Genomic DNA, 27942 nt, shown 5'->3' on the forward strand with positions numbered 1-27942 from the left:
TCTATTCAACTGAATGGGGAGACTCATGAAATGGTAATAATAAACATTTACAAAGCGATTTAAGACTTGGATGATTTAGATCGCAGTATATATGTTCATGCCTAATATCCGATGGCCAGAAAGTGATTAATTTTTTTTATAAATTGTTAAATTTTTGGTATTTGTTATGCAGCAAGCCCAGAGATTGTTGTGTACACTATGACTTTATGTATAATTAACTTTAATGTGTGATAGGAATAAAAAGTGATCATTAACGAATGATTTTCCACTCAAGTGAATGGCGGCTTGGACTCGGAAACAGTATTACATACGTCACAAACACGTCACCACTTAACAAGCGGATTAGCAGGGATTCAATCTGTCAGCACTCAGTCACAATATATAAAAAGTGACATTTTGTGACTGACTTGTGTTTACTTGTGGAAGTTCTTTGGCATTTTCCTGCACGTGAATTCTGACCAATCGATAAGCAGTTTAGGAATTATCTTCAACAACATCTGGCCAATGGGAGATGTGGATTTTGTCAGATGAGTGCATTTTGGTTCTTTTCATCTGGTTCGGACCAAAGCCAGCGGTGAGGTGTGAAAACGACCCAAAGACGGCAGAAAATGCAACAATGTATCATTTATTTCCCTTGAAACACAAAATGAAGCAAATTACAGATGTGCAAGCACCCTTACAGAGGTGCCTTTAGTCCAAATCTGTGCAAAAATAATAATAGCTGACATAAAGGACAAGATTTCCTAGAACAGTCTTATATGAGGGATTTGACCAGCGCCACCATGTGGTCAACACCGCAGGCAACATCAGTCACATGGCCTGGTACAGTCACCTAAAATACAAGGATTAGTATTAAAATAAAACTTTTAATGTACTTCAGTGGCATGTACACATATATATACACACACAAAAGTCAGAATTATTGGTTAATTAGGCAAGTTATTGTAAAACAATGCAGTTCTGCAAATAAAGTAAATAAATAAAGCTTAAAGTGCCTAATAATTTTGACCCAAAAATGTTTTTTTTTTTTTAAATTAAAAGCTGCTTTTCTTCTACCTGAAATAAAACAAATAAGACTTTGTCCAAAAGAAAAAATATTATCAGACATATTGTGAAAATTTCCTTGCTCCATTAAACATAAATTGGGAAATATTCAAAAAAAAAATTTAAAAAAGAAAAAGTCAAAGGGAGGCTAATAATTCTGACTTTAACTGCGTGTCTGTGCGGGTGTGCACACACACACACAACCCAACTGTCAAGGCATGCAACATTGTTGACTCCTTACCCTCCATGGAAAATACTGGTCATCATGTTTCCCAATGCCGAGACATCCTCGCACATTCTTACCCCAAACAAACAGCTCACCTCCATCTGAAAACAATATTCATGTAGAAATAACTCAGCCTCTCTCTGCGGGCAGTTGGCCAGGAAACAGGCTGGATTTAATACCAACACGGTTATGCAAGCATGTCGAGCAGGTGTTTTGAAGAGAATATCAGCACATCCACAAGAGACTATATGGAAGAATCTCATGTATGAAATGTGTTTTAGTGTCAATGTATGAACAGCTAAGCAAAGCTTTAAAAACAAGACCTTCCCCAACTTCTAAAGTTAAAAAACAATTAGTTGTATGTAACTGACTTGCAGTTTTAAAAGAGAGTCAGACATACGCACACTCCCTCTTTTCAGTTTTATGATGCAATAAATTGTACAGATAATGGAGAAAGAACTATTCAGCACTGAAATGAAATGGGGGCTGTTGAATCTGATTGGCTGATGAACATTTTAATGTGTAATTATTTTCAGATAACTTACAGCTAAACGAAGAGCGCAGTGAATAGGAGATTACCATAAATTAATTACATAAAGTACCATAAAGTAATTCATTTTGTCATTTGATGGAAACATGATATAATACAAAGTATAGACTTGATTTAAGCATACACCTTTTGAAAAATCTAAATATTAAAGCAAAAAAAATTACGTTTACCTGTGACAGCAGCAAAGTGACTGAGTCCACAGCGGATGGACGCAACCTTCACTGTAGGGTTGAACTCTGACCTTCCAAAAAATGTGGCTGGCACTCTTTCTGGAATGGCAGACTCTGAAAGTTTGGGTCCTTTCCCCAGAATTCCAAAACCCCAAACAAACACATCTCCATCCTCTGCAGAGACAGAGAGACATAGTTACTGATCATTGAGTCTCATATTGTTCTTTTCATGATCTTAATTCATAAAGTTTCTATTTTTATGATGTGAGCAATACATTCAAACCTTGGTATTTGAGTGAGATAGAGCAGTTATCGATGCTTAAGGAAACATCAGATGGAAAGATCTGAATGATGACATTCCATATCAGCAATTGCAGGCTTCAGTTTACAGTCACATTTTTCATTGAATTGTTTGTTCATGTGATTCTTCAAAAATGCTGATTCATTCATCCAGGAACAAACCATGAAAACAAAAATGTTCAGTATTTATGTATGAGGCGCCGTGTAGGGTTTATATCAAACTTTGCTTATCACATAAAATTAGTGCATACACAGCTATAAATTACTCACATATACACCTATACTACTGGATGTTCAAAACAGCATATATGAAACTTGAGAATATACACTATAAACTCAATATATGTATATGCACCTATAACTCTCACATTTGAATGTAAACTCGATGTTTGCATAAACACCCAAAAAACATACAAAATAAAACTCACAAACATATATACAAGTAGTTGTGTATATACACATTTGCAAGTGATTTCATATGTGTATATGCATGAATTCTCAGTGTGAAAGGAAGTCATTTCTGTTTAAAAGGAAGTAGTTTAATTTCCGCGTAAAAGTCCTTTGAGCATGTAAATAAACAAAATTATCAAAGCTTAGTTAATGTATAAAATATTTTATAAGTTATTGTAAAGCTTAGGAAACAGAAATAATGCGATTGATAGAGGAATTAGATCTGTAGAATAATGAAAATAGATTATGCTTATTATAAAAATATATATATATATAAAAATAACGCTAAGGAATGCTCCAGCAAAATTCAAGGCTTATTATGCAATTCCATTAATGTGTTTTTTAATCCATGTTTTATGTACTTGACAAGCAAAGCTTGATTTAAATCCTACACAACGCCTCATATTTATCTATACAGCACACACCGGCCACTTTATTAATATATAGCACCAGGTTGCCCTAATCCTTAGATTCAACAAGATACTGAAAATATTCCTCAAAGATTTTGGTCAATTTGCTCTTCTGAACTTTGGCATAAACAAGGCATTAGTGTCTGCAGAACTGGATATTTTCTCTTTTTCAGACCATTCTCTGTAAGCCCTAGAGATGGTTGTGCGTGAAAATCCCAGTAGATCAGCAGTTTATGAAATATTCAGACCAGCCCGTCTGGCACCAACAACCATGCCACGTTCAAAGTCCCTACAACCACCTTTCTTCCCCATTCTGTTGCTCGGTTTGAACTGCAGCAGATCATCTTGATCATGTCTACATGCCTAAATGCATTGAGTTGCTGCCATGTCTGATTAGAAATTATGACAGGTGTACCTAATAAAGTGGCCAGTGAGTACATATACATACACACATTTATATACGCACACACTTATGTGGGTAAAATTTACAGCACTGTAAAGAACTTCTAAAATATTGATGATGTTTTCAATTAATACTGATTTTTTTAAAGTCTTTAAGACACTAAATCCAAGGAAGTCTGCATCAGTTGCAATCATTAGACTTTGATGATTTAAAATACAATAAAAACATATTTTAGTAACTTATTTAATTATACAGGCAACTCACACATTTTGAGGCACTAAAATAATATACAAAATATTTATTGTGTATTTTTCATTTATATATTTCATACATAAGTTGACAGTTCCAACTCAACTAATATTATCTAACAACCATTATATTTCTTAACAACAAAAAAATAAGTCCAGCTGTTTTTATTATTTCAGGTCCATTATTCAATATAAACATGTACAAGTTGTAGAAATTAATGATAATACCTGATAACCTGGTAACATTAACACCCGCCAAATGCAGGTAGATTTCAGCTTTGGCGGGTTAGACAGTCACTCCCACTAGCCACTTTGGCTGGTTGAAAATAATTTTTAAATTGTAGTTCTCCTTAAAGCTATAAGAATGACCCGATATGCATGCAAATGTGATCTTACAATCGAGAAACAGCACGACCAACAAAAAAAATTGCGTACGCACGAGCAGAAGAAAGCAGATGAATACCAAATGAGAGGATGAACACTCGCGCTAACAGCTGATGTGATGCGCGCGAATGTTTAAAGCGCGTGCGCGCACCTGTTTCCTTGCTTGAAGCAACCGTGCCTGGAACGCAACTGTGACCAGTTCTTCTTCTTATAGACCAGACAAAAAGTTATGCTAATGCATCCACAGTCTTGCTGCTTTCAAGAGCTCTAAATGTGTCTTTTTGTAAGCAGAACCAGTTGCTTTCGCTTTGAACAGATTATAACCATGCTATCATCCTTTCATTATCACACACAGTATGTTTTAACCTGCTTTCTTTTGCTTATGGTTATTTTTGTTTACATGGTGTAATTATCATTTTTTTTACAACAATATTGCTTTAATATGAGATTAACTCAGTTTACTTACAGTATGATCTGAGAGACCTTGAGCGAGGACAGCTTACTGTGCATATGTTTGATACATGACAATAGTTATTTTAAAAGTCAATTGTTTTTCTTAGTTTTTTTTTTTCTTAAGAAATGTTAAATGCAAAGTATAGCATACAGCTATATTTAGCTTGTTTTGACACGTTTAAAATGTGTGGCTAAGAAATAATTATTGTTTGGTGTGGTTATAGAGATAAATTTGGTAAATCCCTAATTTTGTGACGTGAAATAAAAACTAATTGCAGTATAACACTGACACCATGACCCATATGCTCATACACGACATGCAAAACGTGAAATGAATGAGAAGGCATGTGGACAAAACACAAAATCTAAATCAAATAATTTTAGCATGTTAAAGTCATATTTATGCATATAAAAAATGTTTTCCCAACGACAAAATTGTGGCTAGTAGTGATGGGAAGTTCGGATCATTTTACTGACTCGGATCTTTGAGTCTCGTTCATCAAGATGAACGAATCTTTTTTCGAGTCATTTCGTTCATTTGGTTCAATTTGCCAAAATATCATTAAAACAAATTGCTTCGAAACACATCTACAACTAGCCCAAAAGGTTGCTCACACGACAAATAAATCATAAATAGAATATTATAAGAAGCAGAAAATAATAATTCAATGTTTACCTGCTCTTTTCTCTATGAAGGCATTTTTGTCTCTTTGCTCAGCTCACCTCTTCATGTCTTCAAATGTCAGGGGTTCATTCACGTTATACTAACAGCCACATATAATCTTAATCAATGCACAGTCTAAGCCAATAGGAGCCATGATCGTTCGTTCATCACGTGACAGAATGACTCAAACGCGAGGACTCGAGAGATGAACGGATCAATTCTTTTTCCGGCTCTAAACGCGTATGATTGGCCCGTGATGAACGAGTGACTCAGATCCGATAGAGGACTCGAGAGGAGAGCGGATCAATTCTTTTTCCGGCTCTAAATGCATATAATTGGCTTTTGTCAATGTGATGAAGACTTGAAATTAACGATACTACCTGCACAAATGTGTGCACAAGCAGATAGACGAATCACTCCCTGAGAGGACTCGTAGTTCCTGAGTCATATTGAAGATTTGTTCAATATGAACGAATCATTCATGAACGACCCATCACTAGTGGCTAGTAACATTGAAAAACTACTAGCCACTGTCGCTGGTGATCAAAAAAAAGTTAATGTCAAGCCCTGTTTAAAATCATTTAGATGCATTTTTCATTAACATAACCAATGTATCTGAAAAACCCCTTAATTAAAGTGTATCCATAATACTGTATAGACTTTTTTATTTAATATTGTAACAATGCATTTGAAACCTCAGAGGTTTCTCTAATAAAAAAAACTAATAATAATAATAATCTTTAATGTATAATAATATACAGGTGTAACATTCTCTGCTCATTTTTAGAAATATTCACAGCATTTATATATCAATATAGAGACAACAATAGAGTATCATATCAGTAACTGAAATAAGCTGAATGGATGCCCAGCAGTAAATATAAAAACTGAACTGAATCTTAGATCCTTGACTACCTTCCTTCTCTCTGTACAACCGTAAAACACTCTTGTAAAATGTGTGATATTTGTATATTTTGGGACAGCTCTATAAATAAAACAGAACTGGAATTCCTGATTATGTCATGGTGTTGTGGTAGAACTGCCAAAAGTCTCTGATCTTACCGTTGAGCACAGCCACCTGTGTTCCTCCACATGCTGCCTGTCTGATTCGACCCACACCCTTCAGCGGCAGCAGACGAGGAGAGCTGATCTGAAAACATGAGGTAAAAAATGTAGGGAAATGACTCTTTTTAGGAATGGACATCATCGGTTCACTATATTCAGCGAGTGAGGTAGGGTCTGGAGTAACTCTACCACTCCACAAGGTGCACAAACTTAGCAAGCCTCTCTAAAAAAAGAGGAATCCAGCCCTGCTTGTCATTAAACAGATACTTTTTCAAATAATACAAACACATTTCAGCTTAAAAGCCTTCCTGTGCACATAAAACACATCATACAAAAGGCATTTTAATAGGTACATCTTCACCTTGGATCACCCATTCACAAATTACAACACCTGAAAATACATTATGTCTTTGTATGGTGTGATGAAGCTGACACACTGGATTGATTTTGGAATTAGTCACTGCTGTGTGTTGATAGAAGCCCCGGTCTTGCTGGTGCTTAATAGACAAAACAGATGACATTGTGTTTATAATCTAAAATTATTCTAGTTTAACTTGACAAAAACTTTTTTAACTAATTTAATTTGACAAAAACAGCATTCATGTGATGCAGAAAAACAAAAAACAGTGAAAATGTATGTTTTTTCCATGCCACTTTCAGCACATTTTGGTTTTACCACAATTCTATTTTAGTTTTAGGCTGTCTGTGCAGGTAATCCCATACTACCTCTGTAATATTCAGGTCTGGACCCTGTAGAGGCCATTTCATGACTCTGTTTTGTGGCGCTGCTTTCTCTCCAAATATGATTTCAGTATGTTATGTGTGTTTGGGAATAATGAAAAATAGAACCACTGTCACTAGGTGGGATTCAATCGCCCTCTCAAGTGTAGCATGAGAAATAAGTGATAGAAACACAGACTTTTGAATAAAATCCTCAAAATTATTTAATCCATTAAATCAAAACTGAAAACAAATCTGTTTAGCTGTGCCTTTACAGAATAAGCACTGTGCTACGTACATAAGATCGCATTGTTACGTCTTTCTTTTCTCTTTCATTTCTTTAAAACCAAGCGGCAACCTCCCGTTCTCCATTGTGAAGCCAATACAGAAGTAACTGAAACTGCAATTCATCGAAATTCTGCTAGTCCTGGCTCCATAATAGAGCAGATTTCTATTGAGCCCACTGTTAAAACGGTCAACTTTACAGCAGAAAAAAAAAGGTGTTTACAAAGAACAATTTTGGTTCATATAGCTAATATTCCTGTGAGGGGGGTGATTTTTTTTAACTCATCTGTTTTGTTTATATTAAGTTATATTAAGTTTGCATAATTAAGGGCGTGGCCACTTGAGTGACAGCTAGGTCTCGCTGTCACCTTCACCTTATTCTGGCTGATTAGCTGCTGAACTCGACATATACATCTGAGGTCGCGTTAGACTTTCTCATTGTCCGTCATTTTGACAGAGGGTTGTAAAAATTTCATCATAACCTATTATTGCTCGTTATTTAATAAGCATATTTTTAATAGTTTTTTTCATTCATATTTTAATAATGAACTTGCACGACGAGCATATAGGCTAAATTATTCATTTACTTATTTGACAAATGAACAAAAACTCCTATCTGCCTTAACTCCTATCTTCCTTCTGCGTTGACCTGAACTGGGTGCTTGCCTGTGCGTAATCAAACGCATCAAGGGAGACTGATGCAGAGGCAGTTGTCATTAAATTCTGTGTCTTTGCCTCGGAAAGTCGACTTCTCGTGACCGGAATTACTAGTCCAGCGTTTTGTAGTTAGGAAACATTTCTCCTAAGGCTGTGATCAATACTAAGTTGGCTGGATTCTCTAAATGTGGGATTTCCCGATCCTGCAAGCACTCGTTTCACTGGGAAAAAATACTACAGCGCGCGCTTTTTCTGCACCCCTCTGCATCCGGTAGTGCTCACAACGCACTCAAAAGCACCTGACCTGCTTGCTGCCGCTTGGTTAGCTCTTAACAGCTATCGGCGACTGAGGATTTTTGTCTGTTTGTTCTTCATCGTCCACTGCATCACTTCCTCTTTTTTTAACCTTTATTTTTAATATCACAACTATTTGGCGGTTCAAAGAAAATTCTCAAACTCAGCTGCTGTGACATTTTTCCAACTGTGAGCAGCGGTGACAAAGAGGAGACAAAACAAGAACAATCGCCATCAGCTGGAGAGGAGTGGGAATTACAATTAGCTACAAATTACAATAGATCACCCTCAGCATAATCCATCAAAATGACGGATCACCTTCAGATTTTTCCGTCACTGCTGAAAAAAAAAACGTCAATGACGGAAAATATTCGGTTAACGCGACCTCTGATATACATCATATTTTTGTGTTGTTTTATGTGCACTTAATTGTGCTCACAAACCATTCACGTAGCCTCCAGTGAAATTATATACTTTTACTATATCTGTAAATGTATTTATTTTATTTAAGATCATTTATCATTTATTTTTTTCTTTAGACCTGTAAAGCACTTCAGAATCTGACAGATTGATTAGCTGTAAGCTCTAGAACAGTCCTCTGAGGTGTTGTCATACAGTGTTATGCCTGGATTTCATCAATAGTCTTGGATTTACTAACACAGACTGTTATTAAAGTGTAATTTGCGTTTTCCTCCAGTAGAAAAACGTCATAAGAACAAAGGTTAGTGGCTCAATGTATTACGACGGTGTTTTTAAAAGTTAACAACCAAGCACAAGTGGTCAGAACACAAATGAGTCGCAGGTAATGAAGTATTAAGCGTTTCCCTCAAAGAAAAGCCCGTCTAAGCAAAATGCTAGCTGGCGTCTGTAGCTCTGCTCACTTTGCCCTTATTTGGTATCTCCCTGTTGGAGCGATAATGCGCAAACAAAATGGCGCCGGTCGGCCACGCCCACGCGCTTCATTTGCGCCCTTCAGAAACCTATGGGTGACGTCACGGATACTACGCCCATATCTTTTACAGTCTGTGTTTAACACATTTTAATCTGTTCTATCTACTTTTAATGATTTTTATTCTCTGTTGTTTTTTTTTTTTCTTTTAAGCACTTCAAATTACCATTGTGTATGAAATGTGCTATATAAATAAACTTGCCTTGCCCTGCTTTGTCCTGCTTTGCCCTAATTTGCCAAAAAAATTAAAAAATACGTTTTACGCTTTGGGTTTGTTTTGGACCAAACAGGGTTAACGCAAATAATGGAAGATGGAAACACATTTGCCAAATAAACTCTAACATAGCTGTCATTACACCCATGTACACCATAGCTGCGTCCCAAATTGCATACTTATGCACTATTCTACGCCATTTTATAGTATAAATAGTGTAAGTAGTGCGTTCACACTGAAAACTTTAAAAATTATAAGTGCACTTTAATTACCCGGATGATGCCCTCATTCAGCTGCTAAAATGAAGTGTGTAATGATGGACACTTCACGCACTCAACGACCGCAAGTTTACTTACGTAGTGGAAGGGGCGGAGCTATCGGACGCACATGTTGAACAACTTTATTTATTTTGGATGGTGAAAGCAAAATTCTCCTACGAGAGTGATTATAGCACCTCCCGATGGTAAATGCGGCAATACTCACTGCAGGTATTATTTAATAATTAGGTCGTTTATTTCACTGATTTGGCAACCGTCAAACGTCATCAGGGACACGGTTTGAATTTCCACTTAGTAAAAAAAACATTAGTGTGCCATTTAGGACGCCACAACAAACATATACTATCCTGTTGAGTGTGTAAGTGCATAAGTACATAGTGCATGAGTGCATAGTGTGCCATTTTGGACGCAGCTCATGTCTCCATTATACTTGCTTCATTCGACAGTCTACTACAGTCAACCGCTCTAACAACTTGATGGATATGCAACTAATTCACATTTGGGATTTTTCCTTGGCAAATGTACTTCACGTTAGAATAGAGACCCTGGTTCAAACCTCAAACCAGGATTGAGCCACCAACAAGTTTCACTGAAGCCAGCAAGCACTCGTTCATCATTCATCATCTCTTTTACTTTTCTATTTCGCATACAAAAATCAGACCAAAAAATAAAAACAATCTAACTCTAACCTGTAAATTCAAGTTGTATTGTAATAAAGTCAATGAGAAATAGCTTTATATAGTGGGATTATAACCTAATTAACAAAACAAGAAACGTAATGGTGGCTTAAATATTGTGTATGTGAGGCAGATAATTCTATGACAGTGAACAGTTCCTTCAATCATCCCTGTGTTCTGCTCATCTTTACCTGTGTGGACTCGGTGACAGAAGCCAGCTGGAGGTACTCAGAATTCCCCCACCCGAAAACCTGGCCATCTGTGGACACTGCCAGACTGCAGTCTCCATACGTGGCCACCTGCTGAACTGTGACCCCAGCCAGATCTCCACCTACAGGCACTGGACACGAGGCCTTGTTATGATGACCCAGACCTGAAAATAAGAGATGCATTAAAACACTGTGGGAAGGGTCACATGGTTGCAGCTATGAGTCACAGACTGTTGTCACAATAGATTTTTTCTGGAAAACACCTTTAGGCTGATTTCATAATGCTGTAGAACAAAAAGCGAGACGGAGAGAAAAGAGGTAATGACAGACGGAGGCTGAACCAAACCTGTTTGTCCATCTGCCCCCCACCCACAGGCAAACACAGAGCCTCTGTCTGTCAGAAACAGACTGTGGTCCTGTCCACAAGCCACCTACAGGACGACAGGAGAAAAACGGCTCAAGACAATCTCACAAAGACAAGACCAAAAAGCGTAACCTAGAAGGGGTCATACTAAATAAAAAACGAATTAAAAAATGGGCAACACTTAATAATAACTGCACACTATGAATCATTTATTAAGCATTAGCATCTAGTGAATTCATTATTTGTTAAGCATTAATTCTACATTAATAATAATCATGCAGAGTGAGTTAATAAATGAATAATATTTATCTATCTTATTATTTAGGCATATATTAATGGCTACTTTGTATGTTAATAAATGCTTTATGTTTTGTGACCTAATTTAAAGTGAGGATTATTTATGCTTTCCTGTTTCAATATCTCAGTCACTGATTGGCTGATCAAGGCTCTTGATACATCAGCGTAAAGCAGAGAATCTCACCTTTCCAGTGATATGTAATTCATCTGGATAGGTTGAAGTTATCATATTTTCCCGAATTTTGGAATATCATGACATTAATTTGTTGCGTTTGGCACTTACAAGACACAGCAGGGGTTTACTGATTTACTGAAAGTTTATACTTTATGATTCATTCGAAGACTGTTAGATATGTGATTGTAAATCAATAAAAATAACGATGGATCCTTATTATTGGGAATGAGAGCTTTAATTTGATGTATTACTTGCCATTGTGTGTCTAATATTAGTGATGTGAAAAATATGCATACTGAACAAAGTACATAATCATGGGGGGGGGGAGAATAACCTATAGTTATTCTCCCGATGACGTCATTTTGTCCCCGGTACCGGGCACGCGGAGTTTAAGTGGTTAAATTTGAAAAAAAAAAAAAAGGACTGGGTGTGTTTATTTCACCCTAATATGACAGTCTATACACTATACACACGTCTGTCCAAACAGCTTTAAAAGTAGATTTTTCACCATAGGTGCCGTTTAAATAACTGGTTTGTAAATAACACAGTACTTCATTTAGTAATGAAAAATAAATCATTAATAAAGTATGAAAGTACAATTATTAAGCACATTATACATGTGGTTGTAAGTCAACAATAGAGCATTTGTATCTGCAGTTATAAACTGTTTACTAACATTTATTAATGTAGAGTTAATGCATTTGAATTCACTATTTGCTAATGCTTAATATTCATAGTGTGTAGCTATTATAAAGTGTTGTCAAAATGTATTGTGCTGGTTGAAAGTATCTTCACATTCCAATCGTAATGATTAAAGTAAATGACCTAAATGTATTTTTATATTCTGGGTAAGGTATAAAACTACAAAATGTTCGTAAAATTTGTCAGTCTACAATCGCAGAATCAAAACTTTTTAAAATCCTGAATCAATATTGGAGTTAGTTTTGCACGCTGTAGGAAGGACGACACCATGGCTGAAGCACTTCTGTTAGACTGATAATGTTCTGTGTTAAAACTTTTTTAGTCACGCAGAGCTGATGTAGAGTGAGTTGTTATGAATGGGTTATATGCACAGAAGTGTTGTTCAGCCACTGAAATCTCCCAGCGAAAAATTTATGTGACTATTTTCAGTTTATAAGTCATAAGGACCCTTTACAGCAGTGATAATGTAGATTTTTATTTAGTTTAACAACAAAACATCAGTGACCAGAAAGTTTATAAAGTTGAGCATCTGTTGACTTCCACAGTAGGAAAAACAAATACTATATAAAGTTAATGGTTACAGGTTTTTCTAAACATTTTTGTGTTTAAACTGTTGACAGTGACGACAGGATTTTCATTTTTGAGTGAACTGTCCCTTTATATTAAGATAAGTATTATGAATTAAAAGATTGATCTTGGGGTTTGAGAAATGATTATTTACAATAAATAATTCAATAAATTGAGATAATAAAAAAATTCAAATCAGGCTCTACATACGAAGCATTTAAAACAATGAACAAACAAAAAAACCTGTATGAAAATCTTCACTACAAATATGTCTACTGCTACAGTAATAAAATTTACTGTTGTTGCATACCTGGATGACCCGACTGTCAAAACCCTCAATCTTGTGAACAACATGACTGCCACTGTAGGGGACAGAGTAGAAGACAGCAATTAGACAGAATTCACAAAGCTTTCAGAAAGAAAAATTACAATTGAAGTCAGAATAATTAGCCCCCCTTTAAATGTTTTTTCTTTTCATAAATATTTCCTAAATTATGTTTAACAGAGCAAGGAAATTTTCACAGTATGTATTATATTATATTGATATTTTGTTTTCTTCTGGAAAAAGTCTTTTTGTTTTATTTTGACTAAAATAAAAGCAGCTTTAATTAAAAAAATTTAAAAAAAAAACATTTTAAGGTCAAAATTATTAGCCCCTTTAAGCTATATTTTTTTCAATAGTCTACAGAACAAACCATTGTTAAACAAAAACTTACCTAATTACCCTAACCTGCCAAGTTAACCTACATAACTTAGTTAAGACTTTAAATGTCACTTTAAGTTGTAAAGAAGTGTCTTGAAAAATATAAAGTCACAATGTCTGAAAAGTAACTTACTATAAGTAATTTAAACTAACAATTTAAAATTAACAAGTAATTATAAGTTATGAAAATTATTGTAAGTAATTTAATACTAATAACGATTTGATTTAATACTTAAATACTAAAAATTAGTTAAATACTAAATTTGAGTTTAAACTTTGTTAGAAAGAAAAACATTAAGACTTAAAATTAAACAATATAAGTATGACAAAACTCATTTTTTTTAATAATGACACCAAATTTCCTACTATCAAAAGTATTCAAATATATTTTAAAAACACTGCCAAGTTTCTAAAATATTCAATAGTATCTTAAGCATGCAAGTTGACGGATAAAATAAACTTAGTTGAAAACTACGGAAAATGTCTGAATAATAAAAAATATATATTTACAATAACTTTATATTTATACCTTTAGCATTAAGGGCATGTCTGAATCCACTAATGCTATTTTAAGGACGGAAAAATCCACTTTGCGCCGTGGCGCATCATGGTCTAACAGGGTTTAGCTTATTCTCTTAATGAGTTATAGGTGTGTTTTGAGAATAAACCAATCAGTCTTATTTCCCATTCCCTTTAAGAGTCAGTTGCGTCGTGCCGCGCCATTTGCTATTTACATGGCGGACTTTGTAAGTGTAAAAACTGAATACTTCTCTAGAGAGAAAACAGTTAAACAGAGCATCTACAGCGCGAGAATGAGAGATGAGCCTCCTCATTCTTTACCTTCACTTTAACTCTTGTGAATAGGGAAATGTTTTGTACGCACAGACATACATTAGCCTACATAATTAATTTTGTTTAAGCGCAAATTTTTTTTCAAAACTTTTTTTAAATTCAGTTCTAATTTCCAGGAAACAAATAAATGAACAATAATAACGAAGTGTGTTTAAACGAAATTATATCCGAATACACATGCTGTGCCCCATATGGTCTAAAACCCGACAAGTGGGCAAATCTAAGCTTGTTTTTAATAAAACAAATATAAATATGGATATAACAAATAATACTGCTAATAATATTAACATTATATGAAAGCAAATTGTCATGAAACTGAAAAAGCCTCCCCGAGATGAAGGCATGAAAGCAGGGGTTTTTATATTTATGTAGGCTAGAAAAAAAAATTATATTTTAATCCTTTAATTCTTTTCCATTTGTAAAGATATTTGGGAATTGCTGTATATCCTGTGTGTATTAAGCAATGTTTAAGCGAGGTGCACAACTAACGCGTTCTGCGCTGGACTTTAGACCTCCTCTCTGCTGGTCTGCTGGAACAGACTATTTTAGTCCCTCAAAATAGCAACACGCCAGCAATCCACCTTAACACGCCTCCTTTTTTTAGACCAGAATGCCTATGGGCGCACATTAGAGCCCAAATGCTTTTGCTATTTCAACAGCGAGGTGCAAAACATCAAAACGACTCTTGCCCCGAGCTGAAACTAGCAAACAACAATTGCGTCGCGCCGGGTGTATGACAGGGCCCAAGATCGCTATAAAGTTCACATGCACACAAACGCATGCACACACACGTTCAGCATTGCACAGTAAATGTGACAGGATACACGTTAATATCAACTGCTGTATGGATATTTTAAATGTTTATGTAGAATAAACCTGATTAAAGTTCACAAACCGGAATTGAAGCATCTTCTTTTATAATTGTACTGACACTATGTGGCTGTGGTGATAATTAATGATTTTAATGAATTTATTACAAACGCACTGTTTTAAAAACGTTTTGAACTTGCAAAAGTTCCAAACGGTCTTGTGTACTTGTGTTCTCGTGTAACGTCATCATTAATTTTCAAAGTTTAGTTCCAATACTCAAGGCCGCACGAACGGAGGACGCGTGAAACTTCCTGGATGTGTTCTTGATATCAAGGACGCACCAATGCAGCCTTGAGCACCGAACTCTCTCTAGAAGTCCCAGAAGTCATTGCGACTGGAGGTGGAAAGCGCAGCATTTTATGTAGGCTTATTATTCCTTTATTATTATTATTTATTATAAGTTCAGAGATATAACTTATTATCTCAGGAGTTTCCCTAAATAAAAGGTAATATGGTAATATTGTAAAACGGTGATGATTTGGCAAAATATGATAATCTTAATAAAGGCATAAACACATTGAGGGGGTTTATTTATTGAAATTCATATTAAAATCTGTTTTATTTGTATTGTGCAACGAATATTTATGTTTTTATGCATAGTATATTGTAGTATTAGTATACTATAGTATTAGTATAGTATAGTATTTTGGAAAGGGGAAAAACAATAAATCGTTGTATAAATGCAGTAATGTTTAAATAATTTTCCTTTAAAAACGCGTGAAGGTCACGTGACCATCAGGAAGAACGCAGCATCTCATTTCTCAAAGGATGCGTTCTCTGTTCTCGTGGTCTTCCGAGTTAGTTCTTCTGAGGACACCTGGCAAGAACGGTCTTTACAAGAAGGCAAGTTCGTTTTCTGCGTTCTTGGAATTGAAAAACAGCCATGTTAATGGTGGGTCAACTCCGGTGGGCGGAGAAAATCAAACTCTGTTGTGGTGCGCCTCAAAATGGGAGGGATTAGGGTCCTGTTTTTACGTCAGTAAATTAAAAAAAATTAATAAATAGAGTGTTATTGTTGCCCCAATATGACTGTGGACACACTATACATACACACAGTTCTGTCCAAACAGCTTACAAAAGAGGATTTTCATCGTAGGTGCTCCTAAAGCATGTACACAATTGTCTTGATAGTCAAAAGACATTTGCAAAATATATATTACTCTGCTTCTTTAAAATAATTTATATAGAACCGTTGAATTTGCGTACGGTATTTAAGCAAGTACATAATAATTAACTGACAATAAAGGACCTAAAAATTAAAACTAATCCATTACGTTACTTTTCAGCTTAAAAGTAATTTAAATACATTTATAACTAGCTACTTTGATGAAAACGCTTCTTATTTGGGTTTATTATGTTGCCTCTGATGTTTCACTCCAATTGCAAACTCGAGAGCAATTCCCATCATGCTGTATAATCATTTCACTCTAAGCTAATCAAGAAAAAGCTAAAACAAAGAAATTAGCAGTGAATGTGACTCTACTGGGAGACAGGTTTTGTTTTACCACCAGCACATATTGTGAAGCAGATCCCTTTGGTGCAGAAAACAGGACATTCACTGCTGAAGGACAAACCTGTACACTTCATCCTCCACGATCTTCCTCCCACACTGCCCAAAAGTATTACTGCCCATGCTGAACACTAATGAGAGAAACAGAGAACAAGAGACATCAAGCACTCATCACACTGCAGCTTAGAAATTAATATCTAATGCAGTTGTAATGCAGCTTCAAGCGGAATCTTCCTAATTAATCTACTGTGTATAGCAGTAGCATTCATTTCATTCAGATAATGTTCAAGTTAGTGAACCTTCGACTGGAAGTTGAAAAGGGCGGCTCTCAGGGACACTACCCACTCTCAAACCAAGCTACATCAATTTACAATACTTGAAACAAAAAAATACAACATTTTAAACAGCTAAAAATGGCATTATACTTTCTTTTAGTGCCTGTCTTGTTTATTCACTTTGCTTACATTGTTAACAAATATATTTAGTCATGTTTATGAAGCTGTAAGTATATCTTACAGTGTGACATGGTAGTCATGTTTATGAAGCAGCTTTGACACAATCTACATTGTAAAAGCGCTATTCAAATAAAGCTGAATTGAATCTTTATCATTATTTATTTATTTATTTATTTGTGTTTTAATGCCATATCATGAAGATACTTGAGTTTACTTTAATGAGAGATTGTTTTGTTTTTTATTAATAAAATGACAGTATTTATTTTAAATAACTTCATAACAACGCAACAAGTTAACAATCTGTCTTTCTGTATTTCTTTTTTTTTTTCTTTCATTTGTTCGGTTGACGTTTATAGCCATACTGAATGTGCCAGTAGGTAGCAAGTACCATTATGTGACTTTAATGTTACTTAAACAGGGCATATGCAGGAATCCTAACGATAATTTCAATACTTTTTTAAAGACTTTTTAAAGACCTTCTCAAAATATTTTAAGACCCCGTCACCACTTCAAGTTCTATCATCAGTATTACACATTGAACTTAATAAACAGTTGTTAATAAAGAGTTGTAGTTAAATAAATCAATGGAGCACAATCATGCAACAGAACTCAGATAAGCTTAGAAGAAACAAAGCTTGGAAGAATCAATTACGTGGTTGTTTTCAGCAAAAGGCTTCGGCCAAACTGTTTAAACTCATTTTTCTTCAACCAGGAGTACGCAAACTTACATTTTCGTGTCTGTTTCGCTCTATGGTTTTGCTATACGTGGAGAGCAGCCCATCACCTTCCCGCGTTCGCCACAAATTACCTGACATCATCCAGACAGAGGAGCTTGGCCGGACACGCCCTGGCCTGAACCAATCGCGTGGATCGAGCATGACATTGTTAATATTAGGAGAAAAATAAATATATTTATTCTTTTTTTGGAGTCAAACATTTTGGACAACGCTTAAACAAAATCGAAGACCTCGTAAAAACGCGATTAATACCTTTTAAGGTCCTTAATTTTCTCATAATTGATTTATTAACTTTTAATTCTTTATAAGAGCCTACGGACACCTTGTTCAACTTATTTAACCTTAAACCCTGCTCACACTGTAAGACTTTAGCTAAGATTTTGTCACCTGAGACAAATTTGAAAAATCCAAAAAGAGTGCTGAAATCCTTGGCTAAAATCTGTGATCTTTGATCGTTGGTTTGACATGTTCACTGACAGCCGCTTAGTGCTCGTTGTGATCAGATTTTCTCTCCGATAAAGTTCTGGCAGTGTCAGAAGATTTCAGACACTTTCCTGCAGTGTGACAACAGCTGCGATGAGTGTCAATCCAAGAATCAATAGGAGCACAGAATCTGATGACGCAATCCATGCGACAATACAAAGGACCGCGTGGAAATGTCAAAACTGTTTTTTTTTTCTTCCTAGTTTTATTATTGAGACACGCTGTGTGCAAAATTGCCGATACAGATTGTTTACATTTGCTGTAAGGAATCATTTCAGAACGCGGGATAGTGAAAGTGTCATGGGTAGATGATGTCAAACTCCGGGGGAGTTTTCTTCCGTGTTTGGTGCATCTTCATCTGAGATCTTACGATGTGACATGGTAGTCATTTTTGCAGTTTAAAAAAATAAATTGCACAGTGTGAGCCAGCCTTTACATAAGTTTAATCATTTGATTAATTCCCAGAGATGGATTGCGGCTGGAAGGGCATCCGCTGTGTAAAAACTTGCTGGATAAGTTGGCGGTTCATTCCGCTGTGGCGACCCCGAATTAATAAAGGGACTAAGCCGACAAGAAAATGAATGAATGAATAATCATTTGTATACATTTGAAACTGCACAATTGATGTTTTATAACTCTTTGAATCTGCCCGTTTTAGACTGAGTGAATTCAAAACAGGACTGACATTATATCTGTGAAAAATTGAAAATCTCAAAAGTAGTGAAAAATGTCAACTCTAATGGCAGACGGCTGCTTCTCACTCAGGGCTTACAATGCTAATGAGGGAAAGATTGTCATTAATGGACAAAGCTTTCCCCCTCCAATGATTTGTAAAAATGCCAATCAAGGTGTTTCTGGAAACTGTTTTTATTCAAGTGTGATTGCATAAAATTTACTTGATTAATTTCTACCAATAAAGGTTGGTTATATTCCCCACAGCTGTGTGTAAAGCTTTTATAAAAGTGATTTTTGAATAATATTTCCCCTGTAGGACCAGCCAAGAACCATATAGTTTTGTTATTATGGAAAACCATAAAATTCAATAAGGGGTCCAAACTTTTTAACATGCAAGTATGTTCATAAAAATAGTAGATGTTAGCCATACAAGCATGAAATAAATTAATTCTGAAAAGGAAAAAAAAAATTGGTAAAAAGTAGTTGAAATGGCCTGTTTGAGTGTGATGATGATGATGATGATGATGTATTTTTATTTATTGCCATGTCAGCAACAAAGGCCATTTTCATGGCAAAAATATTTCATTAATAAATATATAATTAAAAACAACAAACAAATAAATACATAAATTAGATAAGAGTTCCTGTGTTCCATCATGTCCCTGCCTAATATATGGTGGGAGGTTGGCAATTTCAGGTCCAGTATGTGACTTGTTCTTTTTTGCAATGTGAGTAACATACACAATAAAAGTTCACACAAAATGAAATATCACACATCGTTGTTGCGCGCGTACTAAAGAGCGGTGTTATCGCGTGGGTACTGATCAGCTGTGTTGTCGTGCGCGTACTCAAGAGTGGTGTTGTGGCGCGCCTACTGAAGGGCGGGACCAAGGGTGTGTTGCGTCGCGGGGGCACTTTTGATCATTTTGGAAGGGCACTTTCTATCCAAGACTAAAAAGGGCATGTGCACTGCACAGGTTGAGCCCTATGTGTGCACGTGCCTGGTATTACTACTTATTCCTGCGATGTTTACCATGTCAGATTTAAGCTCACCTCCTTCAGAGTCTGTGAGCACCAGAGAATGAGCACGACCACATGAGACTTGCAGCACTCGTGTCTCCTGAGGGTTCAGCAGCGGCAGAGACACTGGAGATGCTTCCAGCACATAGTCGTAACTCTTACCTACAAACACCAAAAACAGTTCATCAATATTTCCATGATCTGGAGGAAGTGTTTAACACTATCACTACCCTGAAGCATAGAAAACTGACTGTAACCAACATACTTCCCTAAAAAAAAGGCAATATAAATATATACAATGTGAATTTTGTATTCTTTTTCAAATATTTCTCAAGTGCTGTTTAACAGAGCGAGGACATTTTTACAGTATTTCCTAATATATTTTCTTCTTCTGGATGAAGTCTTTTTTGTTTAGTTTCTCTGGGATAAACACAGTTTTTATATTTTTAAAGGCAATTTTAAGGTCAATATTTTAGCCACCTTAAGTTATTCCAAACCTTAGTCGTGTCTTGCCTTAGGTTCCATTATCTTTTGGTACTTGTGATCCACTGTAATATTCAGGTCTGGACTATGTGGAGGTCACTTCAAAAAAACTTCATGTTTTGTGGCACTTTTTCTCTCCAAATATTATTTTAATCAGTAATGTATTTTTTAATAATAATAATTTTTGTTCTTTAGTTAAACACAAATAATTATAATTTGAAGAAAGTTGAAAACCTGTTGACTTCTACAGTAGGAAAAATAAATACTATGAAAGTCAATGGTTACCAGTTTTTCCAACATTTCTCAAATATCTTCGTTTGTGTTTGACAAGAAAAAAAATCTCAAAGGTTTGAAAGTAAAATGATTACGGGAATTTCATTTTTGGGTCGACCTTTCCTTTAAGAAACATAAACATAAACTAAAAGATCGATCTTGGGATTACAGAATTGATTACTGATAATAATTGATTCAATAAATTGAGGAGATAAGAAAAATATTTAAAATCCACACGTTTAAAACATTGCTATTTGCTCACCACATGTGTAGTAAACGAGAAAACCTGTATCAAAAGTCTTGACTACAAATCTATGTACTGCTAGAGTCCTAATATTTACTAAGATTGTAGAGCATGTCATGATTTTGCAAAGTACGATGCGGTCCTGGATTAACATCTATGTTGATCCTGGAACATCAGGTGTATTTGTATTTTTGAATATCTATTCCCTACCCCTAAACCCAACCATAACTGTAAATTATTCCCAAAATCAGAGGGCAAAAATAGATAAACCTAACTGTAAGCCTACACTTAACATAAATGGTAATGCCTAAATTCTGATTCGCTGACTGGAATGTTGTTCCAGGATCAACCATTGACAAGCGGTGAAGTTTGTGGCTGATGAGGCACTGACTCTTTCAAAGTCAGACTTACAAATATTTGCGCCCAATATATTTGTCAACCACCAATTGTGTTTCGTCCATTATTTATTCACGTTTTCATTGAAAGTTAAATTTAGAGAAATTTTTTGCTGAGAAATTAACGTTGCATCAGCAATTTTTGCAGTCAGAGCAAAACAGCAAACTCCTATTGAAATTTACAGCGTAGAAGAGCAACCACTGAACAAGAATATCCGTGAGCCCATGTGTGCCCTCTTCAGTGCGGCAGAGCTACTGCCTGCCTCACCTCATGTCATGTCTTTTCAGTGCGGCTTTATGTCAGTTTCTATCACTAAATAAGTGATAGACATTCGTTAAATACAGCTGAAGTCAGAATTATTAGCTGTTTGATTGCGATGGTTTCTTACTTTTGTCATGTTGCGTCCGCTGAAAGCCCAGCTGAGAGTCTTTGTTAAGGCCCATTCCCCACAGTTTAGTCAGATCTTTGGTATTAGAGGCCAGTAAGGTAAAGCCATATCCACAGGCGGCTGAGGAAATCTACCAAACAGAACAAACAGAAAGTCTACTACTGATCAAAACTGTTAAAGAAGAACTTTCCACTTTCGACTTTCTACTTCCAAAGATTTCTACTCATTCAGCAAGTAAATTTACTGGTGTAAATTCAATAATTGGTTTAAAAAAATAATTTTAAATAATCTATTAATTTAGGAAAAATCCAGGAGGCAGAAGGGGGAACAATCACAGCTCTTTTGTTTAGATTATTAATGCTTGAGTCATAATTTATCATATTAAATTGATCTCTGAAGGATCATGTGACACTGAAGACATTGTCATCACAGAAATATTGAAATAAAAACTAAGAAAATGTTAAAATAAATGTATCATCAAATAAATGAGACTTTGGTAAGCATCGTACTTCAAAAGTAATACAGATTAGAATAATAAGCTATGTTAGGTTTGTTTACAAAACCCTTGACCAAGTGTTTGCAGCAGCAAAGAAGTTTGGCTTACATTTACACCAGACGTTACGTGACAGAAAAAAAATAAACTACCTACTTGGTGACTGACATGTTGTTAGTATGTTTCTATCACATAGCTAACTTGTTTTTAACATAATGCTAACATCTGCTGGCATTTTCAGTATGGCTGCAGTATAAAAATCGAAAGAAAGATTTCGTTAACTTGTTTGTTGCATTGTTATGAAGTTATTATAAAGTTGCTCACTTGAATTAGCATGTAGCTAGCATGTCTAACAATTTAAAATGCTACTGTTGTGTTTTAACACTATGCTAGCAAATTTTAGCATGGTTGTTAACCAGAATTAAAGCTTAAATATCCAAGGAGCAGATTCAATATTAATCTGGTCACAAAAGAAGTTTAAGAAGCCCACAGGATGCGGTTTCACCTTTAATGAGCAATGAATAATACTACCAACCAACAACATTTGAAAATGGTGGATTTGTTTTACTTCAAATGAAACAAAAACACATTTCCCCCTATATTGTTGGTACTTTTTGTTTATGGTGTAGGGATTCATTCATTCATTTAAACATTATTTGAAGGCACTTAACCACCACAAAACAACAGAGCAAAATGATATACAATAAAATGACTTCAGTAAACAGCATTTAACTTTGAAAACATACTTAAAACAAAAGCACATATGTAAGTGCGACATACACAAAATCACATACTTTGACATATATAAGCACTATTAAACAAACATCAAATCAAGTTCAAAGCCACAGGGAATGCTCGGTCTCCTCTGAGATAGGCCTGTCACAATAATCAATATACCACACAATGACCTCAATAATTTTTGGTGATAGAATATATAGTGCCCATAAAAAAAACAATTCCAGCAATATTTAGTGCAACATATCTATCTCTATTGAAGTCAGTATGGTTAAAAAATATTTATTATAAATCACTAAAGTATATTTTCATGTGGGTGTCTGACAACAGAAAATAGATCTGGTAGCAGATATCACAGCCTCTGTTACTTTTTACCTTGCACTTTTTTGTTAAGAGTTATTATCATTTAAGATATGCATTTTTACATTTTGGTTCCAATGCCTAATTATTAAAGTGTTAAAATGACTATAATTAAATGAAATATTCTTAAGAATAAAATATTTTGTGTTCTTTAGAAGAGTGTACTTGCATTCTGATTATATTATATTGTCATTCTGGCATTATAGTGGCATAAAATCGCCTTACAATGACAATAATATAATTTATTGCAATATACTTTGGTAAAATATATCGTACAACAAAAATAGATATCAAGACAGGCCTACTCTGATGTCATACATAACATATGGCACTCTAAAAACCAGCTGATCTGTGAATCTAAAAAAGAGACAAGATATTTAGGGTGTAGATGAAGTAATGTTGTTTACACAACAGTTCTGTCTGGTTCACGAATCTGATTGGCTGATAGCCGTGTGATATTCTGCAATAACAGCACTCATACAGCTTCTTCACTCTTGTGTATTACTCCGCCCCCACACAGTGACAGTAGATCAATAAACTCACTACAGTTTGACATATATTGCAGCTGTTGGACAACATAATGTACTTCTGAGGGTTTTTAGGTGAGAATTTAGCTGTTTAGATAGCAACTATGCAGCTCATTTATAAGGATAGTGCCTATTTTAAATTTTTATAATTTCGATAAAAAGATACAGCACGCCTGCGGCCATCAGCCTGTCACACTGAGCAGAGCAAAGTCGGCTGCGCCACAAGACGGTGACAGAGACAACATAATAAGTCCTTAGGGGAGAAAAATTCAGCGTTTTCTTTTTGTATTTCAAACTGCAGCTGATCATAAATAATTATTATAAAACAGGTAAGTGATATTCTAAATCGACCTCTCTCTCTTTTATATGTTGTAGTGCTGTATTTATACCATAGTAATCTGCTAAGGCTTTTTTCGAGGGTAAGTACTGTGACCTCCTGATTGCAAAGTAGAAATACTGGGAAATCTCAGTAGACTGATGGCATTTTATGTTGATCAGCCTTATAAGCTTAAAATAAAAGCAAAATCACCTGTTTTGTCACCACTTTAGATATTACGCTAGAGAATCATTCAAATACTAGCTCTAAAGTGACGTTTCTGAATGGTTTCTGCTGTTCTGACGTCAGCTGCAGATGTGAATGAATGGTGGAATAAAGTAGTTCCTCTTACAAAAGGGTTTTTAGTATATCATCACTGGTCGAACACAACATACACTTCCCACCAGTGCCGATATACAGCAATATTGCACTGCTACAAGTGTGATATTGCTCATATATATGGAGGAGCAGAAGCATTTATAGATTTAAATACAAAGAAAATAATTTTAAAATGAATTCTATATTGTAAAGGCAGCCAATGAAGTGAGAATAAAATAGGGGTGATGTGCTTACATTTGTGACTCCCTGTCAAAAAAGGTGCAGCAGTATTTTGCACCAACTGCACTGATACCCACATATAAAGATTTACAGTAATCCAGGCGAGTGGTGATAAAGGCATGGATATTCAAAATGTTGCCTTGAGAGAAATGGCTTCATTTTCAACAGCTGTCTCACCTTTTGTTCAGTATCCAGACAGTAAGGTGTGAGCTGGGTCTTCCTGGGCTTTTTCCTCCCACTGTCCGGCACTACAAAGCTGGGTATGCCTAAAGCTCCAGTGTAGCTGAAGCCCCACACAAACACCTTCCCTTGAGGCTTCCTGTTTTGACCCACATACTGATACACAGGTACGTCGTCCTGCTGTTCCCGCTTCTTAGGGGTAACAGTTGGTCGTGTGGCATACGCTCGGAGACCCAGATGAAAACAAGGACGACCATAAGAGCGAATGTTAGCTACAGCCATTATTGACGGTGACCTGCATAAAATACAAAATATATTTAGGAAATACTTCATACTAACAGATGATCTGGGAATTTAATGACCTTTTGAAGATCTTTTTAATGGTAAAAATGCTATTAATATTTTAAAGAGAACACAATATTTACAAAAAACTAATTTACAACACAAACAATTGTGTTCCCGAAATGTACATTTCTAAATATCACATGATAAATCTGAAAAACTCTACTGTTAAACACTAGTATTTTCCTCAGTATTTTCAGTGCAAATGTCTAATGATTCTTACATCAAGAAATATTTATTTGTGGCAAAACAGCCACATAAGATAATAAAAAACAAGAAAAAGCCTTTTTTTTTTGGCCTTTTAGCCTTTATTGAGACAATAGGACAGCATTTTAGACAGGAAACAAAGGGGGAGAGAGAGAGGGGGTAGAGACGGGAAATGTCCTCGAGCCGGGATTCGAACTTGGGATGCCCTGAAGTGCTTCTGCACAATATGTCAGCGTGCTAACCACTAGGCTATTGCGGCAACGAAAAAGCTAACAAGCTATCAAGTATGACAACCTTGGATAAAAATATCACAGTTTCGCGGTATTGTAATTTCTGCTCTAAAATATATTCTTTTTAAATATCTGGGTAAAACACAACATATTTTTTTCCTGTTTAAAAACAATATATTTTAGTTTTTGAAAGTAAACATGTCAGGCTGAATTTTCAAAAATAAAATAAAAAATAAATAAAAAATCTTACACATACCTTAGGAACGGTATTACAGAAAATTTTGACGGTTTTAAAACCTTGATTTTTCCAAACCTTAAAAACGATTATCGTCCCATGCCTAAACCACACTGAAAAAAATTACTTGTGCTGCTTGTTAAAACTACTTATTTAAAATGAGCTGGTTTTTATGGGGACAACATGTTTTATGTTCAATCCACTTAAATTTGAAATGAACGATTAAGTTAACTTAATTTGTGCTGGGTCAACATGAAGAAATTGTGTACAACCCAACATTTTTTACAGTGTCTATTTTGGATATACTTCATACCGATAAATGCTTTGGGAATTAAAGAACATTTAAGATAGAATAAAAGTTGAATTATTATTTTAAAAAGAACACAATATGTATAAACAATCAAATAAAACAAATTTACAACACAAACAATGATGTGTTCTAAACGTAAATTTCCAGATATCACCTAATAAATTTGAAAAACTCTGTCCTGGAGGGCCGGTGTCCTGCATGGTTTAGCTCTAACTCTATTAAAAAACACCTGAACATGCCAATCAGTGTCTTCAAGAAATCTCGGACACCGGCCCTCCAGGACTGACTTTGCCCATCCCTGCTATTTAGGTATGTTCAGGTCATGTTTTTCAGTGCAAACAATGATTCTCATATCAAGAAACATTTACTTGGGAGAGAAAAACCACGTGATATTTTGTTTCTGCGGAAGTGATAAAAACTTGAGTGTTTATGTTTGAAACTAAAACAAATACCTGCCAATGGGCTCAGAAAATATTATTACAATTGGAAAAGTAGCCTTTTTATGATTGATATTTTTTCTTGTTTTAATTGTAAACTCATTTGTATGCTTATTTTGATTTTCTCAGACATATCAAGGCAAGTGTGCAAAGTGTGCACTCTGTCACACACAAAGTATATCTCATATCCCCATATAAAAGCCAGAAATTAGGCTTTTTTTTTTTTTTGCTCTGCAGTTTATGATCAACAGTGAAAAATTACAAATTGTCCCTCTTCCCAACATGAAAAACAGTCCAAAAATCAAGAATACATAATATGTGGCTTTGGAATCATTATAATGGGGAAGTCATTTTAGAAGTCATTATAATGGGGCAAAAGCAGCCACGAACATAACAGAAGAGTAGTACACCTGTTTGAGCTTTTTTCCCAAAATATGCACCAAAATAAGATTTGTCAACAAACATCATCCCATTTACTGAATCACAGAGAAAGTTTTGGCCAAATTAAGCCTCAAAATCATCCAACAGTGGATGAAAACATTCCCAGCAGCACACAAGAGTTAAGATATTTAGTTTTATTTAAAACCCTCAGAAACTGTATTATTATGATTTTTCCTCTTTTGTTCCCCCTCCTAAATATCCTTGAAGCATCATGTCCATAGAATGAATAATAAACATGATTATCATGATTATCAAAAAGTTATATATATATATAGTATACAGTTATTATTTTAATAAACCAGAAAAGCGCTTTATAAATGTAAGGAATTATTATTATTATTATTAAGATAATTATTATGGTTCCACAAGTACCGTGAAGCAGCATGGAAAGAGCGTCATATATCAATACAATTATAAGACAAAGATATATGCAAATAGACTGTGAATTTCTTCTTATGTATTGCATTGCATTTTGGGATATTTAGTATTTCTGACGGTCATTTGTGTGTAGGTGTAATGTAATGTAAGATACTCACCGCTCAACAGCCGGGAAATCCTCTAAGAAAACGTTTTAAATACTTCCTATCACATACTATGATTCACACATGTGCAGATTTGTAAATAAATAGTCTAACTCGTCGGCTAAAATAGGAAATCTGCAGTTATATAATGTGAAATAACTCCACTCCACGGTTTGTGATGCTCTGACATGTTGTCTATAGAGGCG

General features: G+C 35.1%; 1 protein-coding gene across 1 annotated transcript; it reads right to left on the reverse strand.

Annotated features, from left to right (window-relative positions):
- Positions 1-609: 609 nt before the first annotated feature.
- Positions 610-27939, reverse strand: rcc1l (RCC1 like). Its single transcript, NM_001082803.1, is given in 12 exon segments — positions 610-832; positions 1286-1371; positions 1991-2164; positions 6365-6452; positions 10633-10814; positions 10997-11081; positions 13066-13117; positions 16755-16821; positions 20094-20222; positions 21845-21974; positions 25011-25308; positions 27752-27939. Coding segments are annotated over 11 exon segments (1356 nt in total). The 5' UTR covers positions 25296-25308; positions 27752-27939; the 3' UTR covers positions 610-754.
- Between the last annotated feature and the right edge of the window lie 3 nt (positions 27940-27942).

Source organism: Danio rerio, chromosome 5 (genome assembly GCF_049306965.1).
Source record: "Danio rerio strain Tuebingen ecotype United States chromosome 5, GRCz12tu, whole genome shotgun sequence".
NCBI classification, from domain to species: domain Eukaryota; kingdom Metazoa; phylum Chordata; class Actinopteri; order Cypriniformes; family Danionidae; genus Danio; species Danio rerio.